This window comes from Macroventuria anomochaeta (assembly GCF_010093625.1).
Source record: "Macroventuria anomochaeta strain CBS 525.71 unplaced genomic scaffold BU25scaffold_8, whole genome shotgun sequence".
Lineage (NCBI taxonomy): Eukaryota > Fungi > Ascomycota > Dothideomycetes > Pleosporales > Didymellaceae > Macroventuria > Macroventuria anomochaeta.
In genome coordinates, this window is record NW_022985369.1 from 601,181 (window position 1) to 620,308 (window position 19,128).

Genomic DNA, 19,128 nt, shown 5'->3' on the forward strand with positions numbered 1-19,128 from the left:
ACATGATTGTACCTCAACAGCCTTCTTGCTAGTAAACAGCCCTCGTACAATTGCTCATTATGTCTTCCATTGATGAGAGAGATCTAGTTATAAGGGAGTCGTCATGTACAAGTATCACTCCAAGCTCCTTGTCTGATACGACGGGATCCATTGATCGGCAAAGAAGCTCAAGTCCAAAACTGAACAGCTCCGACATATAACGGTCCGTTGTCGTTCTGAGACAGACTTCGATCGGTCATCGTCCAAAGAGTCGACTACGGTGCTATGTGACGTCTGCTTAGGCGTCATCCGGGATCGTTGCGATCCTGGAGCCGCAGATGCCTTTACTTAGACGAACATACAGCGCTTTAAAATAACACAAGACGATAGTGTGTTTGGCCGCAAGGAGACTTCTGAGACAGATAACGTAAATCTAGCCGGTGGTGACAGTGGCAATCTGGGTACAAAGATTGGAGCAAAGACTAAGAACGATGTGGTCAAAGCGAAGAAAGAGACGAACAACGGACGATGCGCGACATATGGACACTACCGCACGTTTGCCGACTTACAGGCTTTGGCGGGTCAGTAGTGGCATGTCTGCTGGCTAGTGTGGACACGCCTCACTGAAGCAGAACGGCAACTGGCGCAAGAAACTGATGCACTATGGCTTCAGCATCTTGCTGCGTCGACTGAGTACAGTTTTTCTTGCATGCTAAAATCAAGCGTGTATGGGCTCGAGATACTTATGTAGAATTCACAATAAGCTTCAACCTGTTAAGGTCTCGCAGCGGTTTCGATCAGTCACTTCGCTTTATCTTCTTTCTTGGGTCTGGCCAGCATACACACCTGCGAAGCATATAGGTAGAGCGCTGATGAGTGTCTAGATGTGGCAAGGATTCTACTACCAGTAATATTGATGAATCTACCTGCACTTCATCAGACAAATCGATCCAAAAGCCCGGGAGTGGTTGCGTCACCGTTCAGCCGGTCATTGGGGCTGCAAGGCGCACATCCCAGCTGCACAATGGTATCCCACACGCATCCTGGACTTAGGAGATATGGTCAAACCTCTCGAACATGTATGTCTGATCCATATAAAAGACAAAGAACTCGTTGGGCCTTACGCCACGCTAAGCCACCGATGGGGTAAGGCAAACTTCATCCAGCTTACACTCTACAATCTGGACGACCTCTGTAACAGAATCGCCATTACAAATATACCCAGAACTTTTCGTGAGGCGGCCGTCGTTTCTAAAGCCTTGCAAATACGGTACCTCTGGATCGACTCGGTTTGTTTTAAACAAGACAGGGATGACTTCGCGGATTGGAGCCATAAAGCAAGCCAGATACATAAAGTCTACTCTCACTCACATGTCAACATAGCGGCTTCGGATGCAGAGGATAGTTCAAAAGGGTTATTTCGAGTTCGCAATCCTCACATGCTCCACCCTGCGAACGTCGACTTCTCCCTACGAATCTATTTGGAGGGTGACTCAGACCAGCAGCCCTACATTCTGTCTAGTTATGAACTCTTTAGACAGAGTCTAGCCGAATCTACTCTTAACAACCGCGGCTAAGGCATGCAAGAGAGGATTCTTGCGCCGCAGGTCCTCCGTTTCTGTCACGACCAAATCTTCTGGAAATACCATACACGCATCGTGTGCGAACAGTACCCTTCCAAGATACCAAAGGTGTACAACCAACAATCGTGCATTGGCGTTAAAACGTACGGGGATTGTTCAGGAAACGACAAGTTCGCGTAGTATGACATGTGGCAATTCATACTAGACGATTATACCCGTACGTCGTTTACCTATCCCAGCCACAAACTGATTGCAATTGTGATTTGGTCTTTGGTACAAGATAATTACGTAGCGGGTATGTGGCGCTACAAACTCCATCGTCAACTTGTGTGGCAACGTCTGGGTGTACCAGGAAAAACCTATCTCGCTCAGAACAATGTCTATCGCGCCCCAAGCTGGTCCTGGGCCTCAGTCGACGAGCCAGTACAAAACAGCTCCACCCGTCAATGGGACGATGATGTAGTGATTGAGGTAAAGGATTTCCACCTCGAATATGCATGAGAGGACGGTACAGGCCAGCTAACGGGTGGTTGGTTGGACCTGAAGGGGGATTTGTGGCCAGAAGGGCGCGGTCTGTTCGATAGGTGCCACGGTGCACTTGACCATCCCCTCCTGGAAGCGACTCTCATGAGACAAGGCAGCGAGGTTTCTCAGTGGTTCTATATGCTCTGTGGTCGACTAAGCGGCAACGAAGGGCAGGATATGGATTATGGAAGTGCAGCCGGCGTCTGCTCCTTCTAGAACTCGTCGACGCAGCAGCGCATCTGTTCAAGCGCGTGGGAATAGGCATAGTAAAACTAGAGCCCGCAGAGGGGTTGCGGCTGGTGCATGAAGAACTTGATGATGTAAGAAGCTTACCTTGTCTGCGATATGATGAATGGAAGCACACGGTTCGAATTATTATCAAACAAGAGACTGGGCGGACACCGCTGTTGTAAGAGATGAACTTTCAACGATACTTTGAGAATCAATATTAGCCAGGATACTATTGGGATATTCTGTTCGTTTACTCTTTTGAATATGTGTGTATGCGTTTCGTTCGATGTTCACTCGCCAATCTCGATCACCACAATCCTGGAACGCACCTCCCCCGCTACACAGCCCCGATTTCCTGTTTCGTCAGCCGCTGACGTATCCCTGTCTTTCTCTGCAAGGATACGAGTTGCCGTATATCAACACCCACGCAGGCAGAGCTTTTTCTTTGACCTCACAATTACACGGATTACACGATACAAATCAGATCGGCAATACATATCGTGCGACGACCACTACCGGCCCAAAACCAGCGGAGAAGGATCAGCAAATCAGGAAACATGGCTTCAGACGCTTCGCTCCAGTTCAAAGGTTCGTCACTTTCTAGATGTATGATTTGCCGAATAGCGCAGCGGCTTTGCATGGATTCACCGTATATGGTATACTATGCAACAGCATTGGTGCTATGGTGTAAATCATAGCCTGCGCTATCCTAGTCTGTCTTTACACATGCTACACCGATGCTACACCGATGCTACACCGGCCTTGCAGCCCCCTGTGGATAGAGCATATCGCACCACACATCCGGAAGCCCGATACCGTGCTTGCACCCAGTCAAACCTTGCAACACATTGACAATGCATTCCACCACCTCGCACCGGACCGATCAAATCTCCTCAAGCACAACTAACAACACCTTTAGAGCCCGCCCACCCACACATCTCCCTCCATCCCTCCTCCAACACCGACTCGACCACCACCACCTCCCCCGGCACCGTCGACCCCACACACAACTCCAACAGCACAGAATCACCACCGCCAATCGAGCGCAAAAGCTCAGTCAGCAAGATCGCACAGGTTGCAAAACATTTGGTGAAGAGCCCACAGGAAGAGAAGGAGCATCTGCAGTTAGAGAAGACGCTGACTAAGGAGACGAAGAAGGGGGAGGTGGATGTTACGACACTGGAGGCGTAGAAGGATGACCATGCGGTGATGGTAATGGGAAGGATACCAAAAGTGTGAGACAGGGGGTTCTTACATCAAGACATGACTATCATTGAACGGAGTTACGGACTCGAGCATGGACTCGGGATTGGCATAGACTTGCATTATGAACGTTTGATGAGATTTCATGACCTTGAAGCCATGCTATGCGTAGCTGAGATTATGTGATACGTCGTGGCATCTCACGATTCTTCTCTTCCCTTACAGAAGCCAAATGCTCTGTATCTCATAGCAACATCTTGACTTCCAATAACGCCGTGGCTGCTAAGCAGTGGTATCTCATATCCCATCCTTCCGTCCCTCCATTACCATCCTATGCACATGATCCCATTCGTCCCGCAAGATTTCGTATATGCCGTAAATATAAAGTTTTGAAAAGTAAAAGACGCGTCCCTTATTTGGTTGCTCAATCGCGGTACTGGTTCGAGTTGACCTGGCTAGCCATAATCATCATCCAGACCAGAAACACGGATCCGACGATCCAGAACGCGAAGGCTGCCTGCCAGCACTGGCCTTGGGATTCGTTAGCCTCCATCTTTCTTCACTCCTTTCCCGCAGATCCACTTACAGATATTCCTCTGCTGCAGAAACGCGAGCGTGTTCGCATTCGGCCCACTGCTGTTATCGTTGAAAACATACGTGTTGCACTGGTTGTTGATGTTCGGCCCAGCGAAAAGCTGGATCGCTGTCCCAATGATGCCGGCGATGAAGAGGACGAGCAGAATGAAGGAGAGCAGCATCATGGTGCCGGGCAGGAGTTTGCGCTGCGCGATGTAGACGATTTCGATGATGATGAATATTATCGCGAGCGCGCCGACTGTTACACCGTAGGGCATGATCCTGGGGTGTACGTCAGCGTTGTCTTTCTCATAGAGTTTAAGTTGCATGCTGGGCGCCTGGGTATATAGTTGACGTTCGCCAGTGTATGTTGGTACTCACCATGGTGTGCCCAATCCCATACGATCCTGTATCTGCATGAACTGCGCATTCACACCCAATATTGTGCCTGCTGTCGCCAGCATAACAATAGTCCAGATATTGAGTTGCAGATCCGGCCAATAGTACTTCTCCCGTACCACAACAGCCGACCCAACAACCGTCCCTGAGTGGCCTGCGCGCGCCATTGTGTATAATGTGGTAGCTTGTTCGGTGCTTCAGACAAGGTTTGAGCTCTCGAAGTTGTCGAGGCCCTGGTAGATGAGCGAGCGGGATGCCGCAGATGCGCTTGCTTGCGAGATTGACTTGGCACGCAGCCGTATAGCCGTGGCTCGCCCCTACAGTTGCTTCCCTGCTCTTCTACGGACAGGCTTCGATGTCTTGGATCGCTCGCCGCAGCACTCAAGTCGAGGCGCGTCGCGGTGGTACAGCCGGCAGCGGGCGCAAGCGAATGACGTTGTCTGCGGGACGATGCGTTGCGGGGCAGGAAATGTGGAGAGCGTCTCGATTATTTACCGCAGACGTGTAGACGACGCAGATGCAGGAAGGAGCGATGGAAGTCGGTAAGAACGTGCGAGATGGATCAGACGGATCATAAGAAACGTGGGCGCGCAGCTACCCTGATGTTCATGCAGGCTCGGTCTCTAGTGCCGCTGCCATTGGCGATGGCTGGTGAGGAGGCTGGCCGCGGAACCAACATCACGATTCCAGAAACCAAGTTTGCCGTGTCTGAGCACATGCGAATTTGTCTTCTCGTATGTGTGACGCATTTCTTAGCCGGCTCACACGTGGTAATCGTTCTTGTGCGCCCATGTACGAAACGTGTTCGTGTGGAGTTTGTGTGTTTGGCGGCTTACATAGCACCCCCAAGTTTTTCCCATATCTGTCCTGATTCGATCAATTGATATGTATGTTGGTCTGATCTGATTGCAGAGTCGACAGTGGACTAACCATCGGTATTATGCATTACAAAAAGTATATCTATCTGACCAAGTTTCGTACAGAGGAGTGGCTCGCAAACAAAGATGCTCGCTGCAACGGGAAAGACGATGCTCCGTTCACCAAACCCAACATGAATCGTACTCGTAGCAGGTCGTCGAGGCTCTACTTCCTCCTCGAGACGATCTTGGTGATGGCGTGTCGTATAATGACACCTGCCTTCTCGGTCTCCTTCTTCGTCAACCCGATGGTAATGCACACCTTGAGGGCAGGCACAGGTTGCCAGCCGGCGTCGCGAGGGTTAGCACCGAGACCAAGTGGGAAAGGCTTTAGTCGTGTGATCAGAACACCGTTTGCGAGACACTGTAGAAGTTAGCTATCGGTTACTAGTAGTGAGCATATCAAAGGACGTACCTCGTCAACGACATCGCGCAGAATCTGGTTCTGGTCATCGATGCTGAAGTTCTTGGCCGCGATGACCTCATCCTTAAGGACAAGCAGCATAATGGGGTTATCCACCGAACTCGTACACTTGACCCAGTCACTCCTGGGATCGAGCTGTGCGCGCATCGCCTCGATTCTCTCCCTCAGACTGGTCAGGATCTCAGGCTGCTCCTGCAGAAGTGAAATAGTCTCGCTCGCGGTTGTCGAAAGCAGCGCTGGCAGTGCAGCAGAGTATGTGTACGAAGCTGAAGAAATGCGCTGGTGTTCCACAACCTCCTCATTACCAGCACAGAATCCTCCCGCTGCGCACAAGGATCCCGATAGCGAGCCAACGATCATGTCAACCTCAGTCGCATCGACGTTCTGGGCTTCAGTGACACCGCGTCCAGTCCTGCCCAAAACACCGTAAGACCAGCTTTCGTCGAGGATGAGGCGGAACTTGTGCTTGAGCTTCAGCTCGATCAGCTTGGGCAGGTCGACAACGTCGCCCATGTTCTCGAACAGACCCTCAGTGATGATGAAGCGCCGTGTGAGGGGCTTGCCGGCCTGCTCCTTGATGACCCTTTGCAGCACCTTCTCCAGATCCTCCATATCGTTGTGTTCGTACCAGCGCACCGTGCTCCTAGAGATCTGAATACCTTTGCGCACAGGGAAGTTCACTGCCTTGTCCGCAACAATGATGTCTCCACGCTTGCAGAAAGAAGGAATGACACTCGAAATAGTGGAGAAGGACTGCGCGTAGATGATACAGGCGGGCACACCCAAATGCGCAGCGACATCCTGCTCTGTCTTTATGTGTACATCTTGTGTGCCGTAGAAACCGGGGGGACCGCAAGGACCAACACCATAAGTGCGGAGGGTCTGGATGGCTTTCTCTTTGAGCGTCTCGTTTGCGACGAAGTTGTAGAAGTTGAAGGAGGCGAGGTTCGTGACGGTACGGCCGTTTGAGAGCTTCGACTTGGGTCCTGTAGGTCTGCGCCGATGTTAGCATCGCATTGCGCCAATACATTAAGGATCCCAGGGCGCCATACCCTACAATCACAGGCCTCTTCTCATTGTCGAGCTCCTCGAACGAGGTAGGCACTGCAACAAGCGGTTCAGGCGTCCAGTCCTCTACGAGCTCATCGATCTCCTATTTCCCAGTCAGCCCTGCTCCCGCTCCTATTCTGATCAACTCGCACAACATACCGCGTCTGTGAGGTGCACCTTCTTCTGTGTACTATACTTCGGCGCAAGCAGGTACCTCACGGCGAAGAGGAACAGGAACAGCTCGACTGCGCTTCTGACCGGATCATTCTGGTAACTCGACTTGATGTAGCGCACCGCGATCGAAGAGCCGGGTATCCTCTCTAGATAGGTATTGGCGTCGTTCAAAAACCGGACGGTCGCATTCTGCACTTCATGTAGGTCCATCGTGGTGTCTCAGAGTCTGGGTGTTGTGGCCGTGCGGACTGCGAATAAACCGTGGACCTCCTCGAAGTTCGGGGGTTGCGGCGACACGCGGAGAGCAGCGGGACGTCAGCGCGTCTAATTTCCCTCACGTGTTCATGCCACTGCCTTTGCCCGACTTTGAATTGTAGCAATCAAGCATGTCAGCACGTCTCCTCACTTCAAGCAGCACACAGTCGAGAATGCGTCGCAAATCACTCATGGCCAAGGCAAAAAGTTTATTGAACTGAAATCTTCATGTATTTAAAATGTAGTGCAATCTCTTTCTAACATATTCGCCGTCCCATGAACCAAAACGATCCCATCGTAGTATATGTGCAAAGTCCGCGGCTCAAGCGGAGTAGTTGTCCAAAAAGAAAGAGGTTGAAGTGCGTCTAGCTCCACTCAACACCCCAAAACACAAATAAATGCTAAGTCGAATATTACTATCGTTATGGGACCAGCCAGGTCCTCACGCTATGCTTCCGCCCATGTTTTACAATGCAAAATGTCAAGGCTGCTGACCTGTGGATCCGCCAGTCGTCAGAAACATTTCAATACGCCATGTAACGACGGAAGCGGCGAGCGGCCTCTGTTGCTGTAGCTTCGGCAGTGTCGTCCGTAGAACCGGAGTCGGAGTCGCCACCCTGGTACACCGGGCATGCACCATGGATACACGTGCCAGTTGGTGTGCTTGAAGTGTCGTTGTTGCTGTATCCTGTGGGTTGGAGGAGCTCCATGGGCAACGTGACGCTGAGCTTGATCTGCTTGCCGGCAACGATAGGGCCAACAATGAGAGCAAGGAAGACGACAAGCAGTACGAAGTACAAGATCGCGTAACGAACTACTCTGCGCTTGCGAAGCTTGGTCTGCTTCAGCGAGTAGATAGGAGGACGGATTTGACGACTATTGCTTGTTAGTAGATGCGCTTTGAATGATACAGAGAACTACGTACCTTGGTCGCAGCCAGAACAGCATGACCGAGTGGAACTTGTCGGCGTAAGGGATCAACAGGATCGGAAGCATGAAAAAGAGCAAAACGTGTCCCAGAATGAAATCGGCAGCGAAGAAACCGAGCTCGGTGATCTTGCAAAGGAATTCACGGCCAGGCTGGGAGAGCGTGTGCCAACCCATGGTGTACCATTTACCAGTCCACCAGGCGATGTTGGAGGTATCAGCCTTGAACTCACGAGTGAGAGCGAGGGTGATGATGAGCTTGAAGACGAAACGCTGGATGGCGACGACGGCAATCATGCCAGCAAGAGCCCTGGGGAAACTGAACCCTTCCAAGAACATCATGACGACAAAGAAGACGAGGAGCATGATGACGGCAATGGCGTGAGCAATAGCGGCAAGGACAGCACCGAACTTCTTGCAGCACATGCTGAGAAGAGGACCCGCGCAACAAGCCAAGGCGAAGAGACCACCGAGAACACCAGCGTTGACGGCGATGGGACCGAAAGCAATGACCGCGACACGGACCAAAGCACCGGCAGCCTTGGGGTCGTCTCCCGAGCTCTTGGTTTCGGAGTCCAACTCGGTTTGGCGGTTGGGTACACCAGTCTGAGCGTTTATGAAAAGGTACGGGATGACGGTGACGGCGACCAAGACCAGAGGACCAAGGACCTCAGCCATGAAGATGTTGCTGAAGGCCGCACGAGGTACGTCTCCAGAAAGCTTCGAGGATGGGTCTCCAAGAATCTTGCGCTTGTAACCAGTGATACGCGTTCGGGACAGACGGCAGTAACCGATCCAAGAGGCGCTGTGAGAACGGGTGTTTCCACGAGACAGCCAGCGGAGGTATTCCCTGTAGTCAATGAAGAAGTCGTCCCAAGAGAACTGGTGGGGGTTGAAGAGGAATGGCGCAAGGCAGAGAGACAACAGGGACGCCCAGAAGTATATGAGCCATGGACCCCAAACGGTGATTGTAGCGAAGACAAGCATCATTAGGGCACGAGCACCCAGGTAGATGGAAGGTCCAGCAAAACGAGAGTAGAGGATACCGAAGGGGATGCGAGCAGTGGCGAAACCACGGCCAGTACCAATGTAACGAGCACCACCGTAGGACAAGTTGGTCTGGAGCGAGTTGGCGTAGATCTGGGTGACGAAAACCTCGAAGAAAGGTGATCCAGAAGAGAAGTGCTTGGCCAGACGGGTAGCAGCGCGCCAGAAACCACGCTCAGTAAGCTCTTGGACGACAAGAGGTACGAAAGCGATGAAGAAGACGATGAAGATGGACATGATACAACGGGCAACCCAGTCGAAGACGGGAACCAAGTTGGCACAGCCGTTAGGCCACTGCGGGTCGGTGATCGGAAGGTCCTTGTTGAACTGGCAGAGGATGGTCTCGTGGTTGAGTGCTCCCAAGTGCAGGAGGACGAACATGAAGCACTGCACCGACAACATAATGAACATGTTGTTGATGTGGAAACCGGGATGGGCGTAGTAGAAGGACAGGAAACGGTCGAGAGGCAGCTGGGTACCCATGTAGTAGTACTCGCGAGACAACATCTGCTCACCCATACCAGTACCGATCTTGGTGGTGAAGTTGAGGACGGAACCGAAGCCCAAATCACGACCCTTACCACATTGGTAGTACTCGCAGTGCTTTATGCGACCACCACGGAGGAGAGCGTTCATACCAGCGTAGATATCTTCGTTGAGATGGAGACCCTTCTGAGCCTTGGAGACACCACCACGCGTTGTCATGAAGATACCGTTGAGGAAATCAGGATGACCGTAATGGAGCTTACCACCGATCTGAGCCAGGGTACGGGCGAACATAGTACCGAATGTCTGTTCCTTTCCAGCAGCGATGTCACCAAGAATACCGATGTTCTCAGAGAAAATGTATTCACGAGCTCCGAGAATGGCAACAGGGTTGAAGTTTGAGTTGGGAATGCCGGGAGTGTAGGGAGAAACGTTGTCGGTGGTCATCTCTTCGAATTCAGCGAGAACGCTGCGGATCTTCAAGCACTCCTCGAGGTAATTGTCCTGGTTGGCATCGATAAGCTGGATGTATTCACCACGGTAGAAGATGATAGCGTGATTCTGGTTGTCAGACTTGCCGTCACCAAGAATGGGATTGCCGGAAAGCTGAACGCGGAACTTGGGTCGGCGCAAGCCATTGTCCATAATCTCGGAGTGGCCGTCGATCAAAGCGGAGTAGATACGGGGCTCGTCACCCTCATTAACAGGCGGCTCCTCGTCCAGGTAGGCAATCTGGAGATCGGGGTAGGCACGGAGCAGGAACTCGGTGTTCTCGCGCTCTTCCTTGGTGAACTTGGCGTATCGCTGCATAGAAACACAGATCTTGTACTTGCGCCTGGCCATGCGCTCGAGCTCACGCTCAAGCTTGTCGGAGTTACCACCAAACATCTGCACAACCTCGGGGTTCTCAACACGGTACAAGAGCTTGATCGCACGGCTGTAGTTCATGAAACCAGAGATAGTGCGGTACAAAGTCTGAGAACGAAGCGAGGCCCAAATACGGGTTCGGAGAGTGTACTCGGGAGCGGCGGACTTGAAACCAATGCAGTAGAAGGGAAGATCGTCAATCTTGCTCTTAGCGGTATCCTTCTCGTTCTTCTCATCATCTCCGTTGAACTGCGAAGTCTCATCTGCGAGGATCTTGGTGTCCTTGACGAAGCAATCCCACTCGTGAGGGTGAAGCTGCTTGAGATACTCTAGAAGGGTGACACGGGAGTATGGCTCATCTTCACGAATGATCTCACGGAGCGAAAGAAGGATCTTCTCTCCGTAGTGAGGAATCATAACGGTGAAAGTGGGCATGTTGTCGACGGGCAGAGGCTCAGGAATGGGCGTAGACAGAGACTGAGCGAAGAAAGAAATACGACGCTCAGCCTCACTCTGAGCAGGGAAGAATTCGGTCTTGAACGAGTGGTCTTCCTGAGAGACGAAGAAGGTAGGGGCACGGAGAGTGCGCTTGCCCTCCTGCTCAGAAGGGACCTGGTGGTACAAAAGCTTCTGGACGTGGTCGATAGCAAGGAGATGCTCGCGATACATGGAGATGACAACAGCGTTCCAGATCTGGGAAATGAGAACCTTGGGCTTGTACTTGATCTCCATGTCCGTGGTGGCGAGGATCTTTGAGTAGATACGCTTCGGCAGACGAGAGAAGATGTTCCTCCATGGAGTCCAGATGGAGACACCGAGGTAGAACGATCGGGAGACGGAGAACAACATGTTGGCGATGATGTACCACAGATAGGAATCCAAGAAGAAGAGAACCAGATCCATGAAGTACATCAGACCAAGCAAGATCCTAGGCTGGTACTTGCAGAGAATGTCTTTGAAGATAGCATCACCCAGACAGTCAGGCTTCTTCATGTGCGACAAGATACGGATGGGATCTTTGATCGACAGAGTCAAGAAGAAGTAAGACTCAGCGAGCTTCGCAGCAAAGACGAGAACCCAGAGACCGTAAGACATCCACATGTCGTTGCCCTTGAGACGAGGGTAGCTGGCCGTGAAGGTCTGACTGGCAACGTACTTGCGCGAGTTGCGGGTGAGGTAGCTTCCAAAGAGACCACCGAGAGGCATGACCGAGAAGAAGATGTAGGTAATGAAAGCAATGGTCAGTTGGACACCGCCCAAGACATTGGCAATCAATCCTGTTTGGCTGATAGCGAATATGTAGACACTGGGACCAACGTTCACTGCGAAGACCAGGATGAGGAACAGAAGACGCTTGGTCAAGTGCTGGGCACCAGCCCATCTGCGAGGAACGTAAGCCCACTCAACGCACGTAGCCAGAATCTGGATCAAAGAGGCGATAGCTCCACCGAGTGCGACAGCGGACATGGTGGCGGCCTTGTTCGGTCGGTTATCAATCTGCTGCTGGTAATTCTTGGTGTAGACAGGTTGCGAGTTGTAGACAGTGTAGAACCAGAAAGCTGACAAGTGGATAACCCAGATGCGGTTGAAGTTGACCAGCATGTGGAACCAAGAACGTCGCTCGTAGTATGTCTTGAAGAAGACCTTCTTCCATACGACGTCCTTGAGCTTTGCATAGCGATCAGCGGGAGGGAGATCGACGATGCGGGACTTGTCCTCGAAGACAATGCGCTCAAGACCTTCAGGGTACCAGAAAAGCTGGTTGATGTCGTCGTATCCAATGATAGCAGCATGGTCGCGCTCGCGGCGGACGTACTTGCCATCTTGAATCTCGTAACCCTGATCCCGGCAGTACTGGTATAAAGGTGTGACAATGTCATTCAGGTATGTGAACTCCTCGATGGGCTCGGTTTGGGCTTGCCCAGCAGGGGAGTTGAGGTAGTCGTCCGCGCACTTGAAGATGAAGCAGAGCAACTCAGGCATGAAACGGACCTGGTTGGCTTCACCCCAGCAGAGCAGGTAGAGAGCGACCTGGCGAACACGGTCGTGCTGCGACATGCGGTTCATCCTTGTCTTCCAGCGGTACTCCGCAGCCTCCAGACTGTTGTCACCCTCGTATGCCTCGAGAGTCTCAGCCTCGTTGCCGGGGTTCTCGCCAGCCTTCTTCTTCGCCGCCTTGCGGGCCTTACGCGTCCTACGGTTGGCCTTTCCAAGGTTCATGTTGGCGAAACCGACAGCGTCGTCGAGATCGAGGTGAGCAGCAAAGTACCACCGGCGGAAGTTGGCGTTCTCTCCACCGATGTAGTCGGCGTGCAGAGACAGAAGAGCCTGGTTGGGCGACATGCGAGATGCACGCGAGTCGAGCAGAGTCATGAAATGGTCGTACATGTTCCTCATGCTGTCACGCTGGAATCCGAACTTGGCAGTGAGGTCAAGGAAAATGTCCTCGATCTCCTCCTTTGTGCAGGGAATCTGGGCCTCGGTGGTCCAGGCAGGGTAGGGCTCACGCGAACGCTGACCGGCAGGCAGAGCGTTCGAGTAGTCCATGCCGTAGATGGGCGTCGATGCACCAGATGAGCGGTTGCCACCATACGAAACCTGTGACGAAGGAGGGCGGTATCCGCGGTTGCCATCGCCACCGTAGCTGTTGTACCTTTCATCACCACGACCGTAGTAGTCCATATCGGTCGCGCGAGCCATGTCAGACCTCATTGTGAAGTCGCTGAAGGTCTCAGAATCCTCCTCGGAGTCGTGCTGGCGACGTCTGGGCTGGCCGCCCTGGGCGTTCTGTGCATATCCATCCTGGGCGCCACCTTGGTCGTAATACTGGTCGTTGTAGTATTCGTCTTGGTAACCCTGTTGCTGACCTTGGTGGTCATCATAGTATCCGCCGTTCTGTTGATAGTGGCCGCCCTGCTGGCCGTCGTAGTAGGCTCTGTAGCGGAGTTAGCAATTGCTGCCATTGGGGGCAAGGGGTGACAAAACGCACTGTTCGTCATAGTAGGCGTCGTTGCCGTTCTGCTGGTAGTGACCCTGTTGCCCACGGGCATCGTCGTGGTACTGGCCGTATTGCTGGTCGTCGTGATAGTACGAGTCCTGGCCCTGGGGCTGGGCCTGGCCCTGACTGTGGCCGTAGCCGTCGTCGTAGTGGCCTCCCTGCGGATGTCCGGACATCGTGGGGGAAGATTAGAGTTGCTATGTAGAAACTGCGGTTGAGCTGTCAACAAACTATCGTTGCGCAGGCGCGGGGCTGCGTCTGAAACACTGTGTGTCGCAGGCGAGACGAGGGTATGTGCGTACCTCAAACAATGGGCATTAGAGGCGGCAACGTCGAATTGATCGTATTAAGATAGCCGCAGCGTAGGTCGATGGCTAATTGCTGCGACGGTGCGCGAGCGTGGTGCGGAGAGCGAGTGTTGTCGCCGTAGCGAGGGAGGACGCAGGTGATGGGCGAGGGTGAAACAGGACTATGATTGCCCTAGGAACGAAATCAAGATAGGTGCACAGCCTGCGCTAAACGACCTGTTTTTCGGGAAAGAGGCCGGGGGGGCGTTGTTATGATGCTAACGAAGGTGAAGGCGCTGCTGCAGCTGCAGTCCGTTGTTGTTGCCAAAGGAGACGCGCGGCGAGTCGGCGCTTTCTTCTGCTGGGCGAATTAGGTGGGTGGTAGCGGCTCCCCTCAAAAAACAGGGAAGGACCTCCGCGGACGATCAAACAACCTCAACGCAGAACGAGAGGCAGTGTGAAAGAACTAGGAGGGAAAAGAGCAGCACCGCAAGAGTCGGAGAGGGAAAGGAGCGAGCGTGATGAATGCGAGAGGGCCGGTAAAAGACCTTTTGAGGAGCTTCCCCTGAAAATGAGAGGCTCGCGCCAAGCTAGACTAATGCCGTGAATGGGCTACGCATGGGTACCCTCGCAGTTCTTCACGCCTAGCAGTTGCAGCAAATGTCGTTGCCACTTGGTATGATGAGGCCTTTCACAGCGTGCACGAGGGCTGGATATATCTATCTACATATGGTCTTGCGCAAGCAATGGTGGTGATGCTGCTCTTCTTTCTCTTTTGTGCCCAGCACTGCTCTTCCATCCACCATTGCAATGCACGCAAGCGTGGCGGGAATGCTGGGGAAAACAGGTTCTAAAAAAACCATCGTGTTGGGATCCCCGATCGGTCGCAGTGCACATCGATAATCGACATGCCCGAGCAAAACTCCATGTAGTTAACGGCTGCAGTTGAGACTGTCTTGCACCCTGGCCGCACGCTCAGTTGATTCTCGAAGGGCGCTGCATTGTTCTTGCTGCGCTGTGAAAGCTCTCCCTAGACGTCTGCTCATCATCATTCCACGGGCTGCACGTCTGCCATGCACCCACTCAACCACTCGCAGTCCACGTCACGACACTGCAGGACCCGTGCACAAGTGCACACGGCAAATGGGCCCGCTCGTTGATCAAACCGAAACGAGGAAGACCAGCGCTGGGATTGGTGCTGCCAGCCTGTCTGCTGCGACGGCGCGATAGCGATAGTGCACTTCTTCTTATCGCTCATGGCCAATGGCGGCGTGGCGCTGCTCCCGCTCGATCCCGGCCAACGGTGTGTCGCAACGCCAGAAGCAGGAAGGGGGCTGACAGCCTGAGCGATTCAGCCGACTGTTGAGGCTGCCAACCTGCTGCCGAGTGGAAACCGGATGCTCCACGCCCGCCCCCTTCCGCTGCACTTGCACACTTGTCAGGCCTGTACTCCTTGTTGAAGCCACTGTCACCCAGAAGATTGCAAGATTGCCCCCCTGAGTGCTGCGTGGCGATTGATAGTAAGTCCTTCAAACGGTTTGCAAGATGACGAAATTGCCAACGGCAGTATGTACTGTTCGGGCAAGGGGCCTGGGCCTTAAGGGCTATATTAGACACTCCTGTTCCCACATGTCAAATTCGCGGTCCACGGGTGCGTTACAAAGCGAACACTTTGGGACGCACACCTTAATCTCGTTACAAGCACCACTAGTTGAGATCATGATTGCGTTGACTGCGCAATTTCCTGGCTTTCGTCCGCCTCTGGCTTACACTGGACGCGAGGCTAGCAGCAGCGACACGTAAAGCTTCAGAATAAGAATTTGTATAAAGCAGCAGGTGAAAGACGACTATTAAGCTGTTCTTTTTGCCGCGCACCAGCTTTATTAGCTGGTAGCCCATTCAACCGCCACTCCTAGGAGCACAACCCTCAAACTCGCCTCTCACGAGCACCATGTGGACACACAGTATGCAACCGAGCTGGCTGTGCTCTTCCTCTACAGCTATCGTCGTCCAATAGTGCAGTGCATACGACCATACGCGGTTGCAAGGCGAGAAGAGCTGGTAGCTCAGTAACAACTCTCCCAATACAGTGTACGATTGGTCGCCTCGCTGCTTCGCCACACCCGTTTCAGCTGCATGCATGCAGGTACCGGTGTACTCGCGCCTGATTTCCCCTTCAGGCCCTCCTTGTCGTGTGTCGGCCGCCGTGTGCGACCCAAACAAGACCGACGACAGCACGCATCTGTCAAAAACATCACACGCATATCGAGCGTGGCGTCCCGACGGCATTGCGTTTTGTATCAGTCTTGACAGCGCATGAGGATGCAGCCTTCCGGTCGGAATCAGCGTCATCGATCTGCAAGTGCTATTGTGGGGCATGACGGCCGCCAGTGGGGGTTGCAGAAAATTGCGCATACGCGTCGTTGTACCTGCGTCTCAAGCGCGCTGACTTCGTTCGCTGGCGTCTGTTTTCACTTCAGCGCTTCTCGCAAGGTCAAGATGGGTGAACTGCGTGCACAGCAACATGCCAGAGAAGCACCATAGCGCTTCTAGAATTCCGAGACACACTTGGCAGGCGATCGGGGTGGAGCGCAGCGGGACTCGGGCTAGGAATCCAAAATTATGAAACTGGCCTAGCCTCAGGGGTCATCTTCGACCTTGCTGATCCGCCTTGGGGAAGCTTGGTCAACCTCTCACTTCTTCACTCAGGCTGCTTCAGTGCTGTTTCCACTGTGAATTTTCTGTTTTACCAGTCACTCTTTACATCATATCTCTGTATCTTTTCTTGCATCCAGCGCCGTTTGCTGCTGCGTCACACTCTTTCACCCCATTCTGCGCCTTCCAAACACCATTTAGACGTGCCGTGACCTCAAGTGCTCGGCGTCTCAACACCAAGTTCTGCCAACACCTGTGACATTCCTTGGATATTTTCTTTGGTCGGATAACTATCACTATGCGGGGCCTCATTGCTGCGACAGCGCTGCTTGCCGGTGTGCACGCCGCCGTCGATCCTATTGTTATCAAGGTACGCTGTTCCACGACAGCGGCAGGCGTCATGCAGGGTCCTAACAGTAACGCAGGGCTCGAAGTTCTTCTACAAGAACAATGGCACCCAATTCTTCATGAAGGGTGTTGCTTACCAGCAGGAAGTCAACTCGAATACCACATCCACAGATTCTGATGATCTGAACATCACCGACCCGCTTGCTGACAGCACGGCTTGCAAGCGCGACATCGAGTACCTCAAGAAGCTCAAAACCAACACCATCCGTGTCTACGCGATCGACCCCGAGAAGGATCACAAGGACTGCATGAACGCGTTTGCCGACGCTGGTATCTATGTTGTCGCCGATCTGTCTGAGCCCGGCAACTCCATCAACCGTAATGATGCTGAATGGACCACCACTCTCTACTCCCGCTACACCAGCGTCATCGATGAGCTGATGAAATACGACAACACTCTCGGTTTCTTCGCTGGTAACGAGGTTTCTAACCAGCCCAACAACACTCTGGCTTCTGCTTTCGTCAAGGCCGCTGTCCGTGACAGCAAGGCTTACATCAAGAGCAAGAACTACCGCGCCGTCGGTGTCGGTTATGCCACCAATGACGATGCTGATATCCGGGAGAACCTCGCGAACTACTTCGACTGTGGAAACAGCGAGGATGCTATCGACTTCTGGGGCTACAACATCTACTCGTGGTGCGGTGAATCTTCGTTCAAGGAGTCCGGCTTCGATGTCCGCACCGAGGAGTTCGAGAAATACAACGTCCCCGTTTTCTTCGCCGAGTACGGTTGCAACACCCCTCGTCCTCGTGTCTTCACCGAGGTCGGTACTCTTTACGGCGATGAGATGACTGGTGTCTGGTCCGGTGGTATTGTCTACATGTACTTCGAGGAGGCCAACGAGTTCGGTCTCGCTACCATCAAGGACGGCAAGGTCACCACCAACAAGGACTTCGACAACCTCTCCAAGGAGATCGCTAAGGCTACTCCCAGCGGCGTCAAGATGGCCGACTACAAGCCTAGCAACACCGCCGCTGCCTCTTGCCCTACGGTCAAGGCTGGAAAGTGGGAGGCCGAGTCTGACCCTCTCCCTCCTACCGCCAACGCTCAGCTCTGCTCCTGCATGATGGACACCCTCAGCTGCACTGTCGCCGACAAGGCTACCGAGGATGACTACAGTGACATGTTCGGCTACGTCTGCGGTCTCAAGGACGGCGAGTACTGCGCCGGCATCAATCGCAACGTCACCGCCGGCGCCTACGGTGCCTACGGCATGTGCTCTGCCAAGGAGCAGCTGTCTTTCGCTCTCAACGCCTACGCTAAGGTTGTCTCTGGCGGCTGCGGCTTCAAGGGCAAGGCCACCACCAAGTCCGCCACTGCCTCCCCCACTGCCTCTGGCTGCTCCAACCTCCTCAAGGAGGCCGGTGCTGCTGGCACTGGTTCCGTCACCTCTGCTCCTACGGCCTCAGGCTCCAGCTCCTCCAGCTCCAACTCTACTGGCGCTGCATCTGGTCTTACCGTCCCCAGCCTCGGTATGGGTCTGGGCATGTACGTCTTCGGGGCTGTTGCCTCTGGCATGGCCATGATCCTCTTGTAGAGGGCATAGCTGTGTCGGTGCTAAAAAATTTCTTTACTTTCTGCATGGTTTGCGGTAGAGTAAGATGAGACGGTGATATTCCCCTTTGTTTGTGAGCTCGGAGGTGGAGATTGTGGATACGAGCTGGGTGTAATCTTTTCTTTCAATATACACAGAAATGAGAATCAAAACATTGCAAAACTTGTTCGTCTTGTGCTAACGCATAGTCACTCATGTGCAATATCATCATCTAAACCGCAATACGCTTGGATCGTAGAATCTCCCCCTCGCTCTTGTTGTCAGGCCTCCCAGAGTTCCCCTGAGCGGGGACTGTCGCGATGCGCGTAAGATGGGGGGCTGTGCAAGAAACACACTACTCATGAACAACTCACGGTTCACTTAGCGTATATACGAGATACACCAACTGCCGATCAAGAATAGACACCGAGTAAATGCAGCCATTGAAGCACAGTCGGGGTAATACGATGTGGAGATGGTCAATACGGACTTGTGCTGGATGTGTTTGCACATGAGTAAAGTCTAGACGTCTACGAGTGGCATGACTGAAGAAAGGAGACCATGAATAATATGCATTGTCATTGGTGAACTGGTGGGTTTGA

The 19,128-nt window shown here is 53.0% G+C and overlaps 6 protein-coding genes across 6 annotated transcripts; 2 read left to right on the plus strand and 4 right to left on the minus strand.

The window, feature by feature from the left end:
* Nucleotides 1-984: 984 nt before the first annotated feature.
* On the plus strand, nucleotides 985-1,898 carry BU25DRAFT_485283 (uncharacterized protein). Its single transcript, XM_033711226.1, has 2 exons — nucleotides 985-1,697; nucleotides 1,743-1,898. The coding sequence occupies exon 1, from the start codon at nucleotides 1,038-1,040 to the stop codon at nucleotides 1,554-1,556; it is 519 nt and encodes a 172-aa protein (XP_033564268.1). The 5' UTR covers nucleotides 985-1,037; the 3' UTR covers nucleotides 1,557-1,697; nucleotides 1,743-1,898.
* Nucleotides 1,899-3,499: 1,601 nt separating this feature from the next.
* BU25DRAFT_408677 (uncharacterized protein) lies at nucleotides 3,500-5,121 on the minus strand. The gene is made up of 3 exons (XM_033705867.1): nucleotides 4,479-5,121; nucleotides 4,108-4,379; nucleotides 3,500-4,052 (listed from the first exon to the last, which is right to left on the minus strand). The coding sequence occupies exons 1-3, from the start codon at nucleotides 4,661-4,663 to the stop codon at nucleotides 3,946-3,948; spliced, it is 564 nt and encodes a 187-aa protein (XP_033564269.1). The 5' UTR covers nucleotides 4,664-5,121; the 3' UTR covers nucleotides 3,500-3,945.
* A 281-nt stretch (nucleotides 5,122-5,402) lies between these two features.
* On the minus strand, nucleotides 5,403-7,348 carry BU25DRAFT_408678 (serine palmitoyltransferas-like protein 1). The gene is made up of 4 exons (XM_033705868.1): nucleotides 7,047-7,348; nucleotides 6,890-6,990; nucleotides 5,829-6,831; nucleotides 5,403-5,777 (listed from the first exon to the last, which is right to left on the minus strand). Exons 1-4 carry the CDS (start codon nucleotides 7,269-7,271, stop codon nucleotides 5,580-5,582), a joined length of 1,527 nt encoding a protein of 508 aa, XP_033564270.1. The 5' UTR covers nucleotides 7,272-7,348; the 3' UTR covers nucleotides 5,403-5,579.
* Nucleotides 7,349-7,840: 492 nt separating this feature from the next.
* On the minus strand, nucleotides 7,841-13,817 carry BU25DRAFT_336381 (glycosyltransferase family 48 protein; the record flags this gene model as incomplete). Its single annotated transcript, XM_033702628.1, has 3 exons — nucleotides 7,841-8,192; nucleotides 8,242-13,578; nucleotides 13,633-13,817. The coding sequence occupies 3 exons, from the start codon at nucleotides 13,815-13,817 to the stop codon at nucleotides 7,841-7,843; spliced, it is 5,874 nt and encodes a 1,957-aa protein (XP_033564271.1).
* A 2,010-nt stretch (nucleotides 13,818-15,827) lies between these two features.
* On the minus strand, nucleotides 15,828-16,307 carry BU25DRAFT_419720 (uncharacterized protein; the record flags this gene model as incomplete). The annotated part of the gene is made up of 1 exon (XM_033707959.1): nucleotides 15,828-16,307. One exon carries the CDS (start codon nucleotides 16,305-16,307, stop codon nucleotides 15,828-15,830), a length of 480 nt encoding a protein of 159 aa, XP_033564272.1.
* A 305-nt stretch (nucleotides 16,308-16,612) lies between these two features.
* On the plus strand, nucleotides 16,613-18,546 carry BU25DRAFT_265334 (carbohydrate-binding module family 43 protein). Its single transcript, XM_033701769.1, has 2 exons — nucleotides 16,613-16,953; nucleotides 17,009-18,546. Exons 1-2 carry the CDS (start codon nucleotides 16,882-16,884, stop codon nucleotides 18,527-18,529), a joined length of 1,593 nt encoding a protein of 530 aa, XP_033564273.1. The 5' UTR covers nucleotides 16,613-16,881; the 3' UTR covers nucleotides 18,530-18,546.
* The last annotated feature ends 582 nt before the right edge of the window (nucleotides 18,547-19,128 follow it).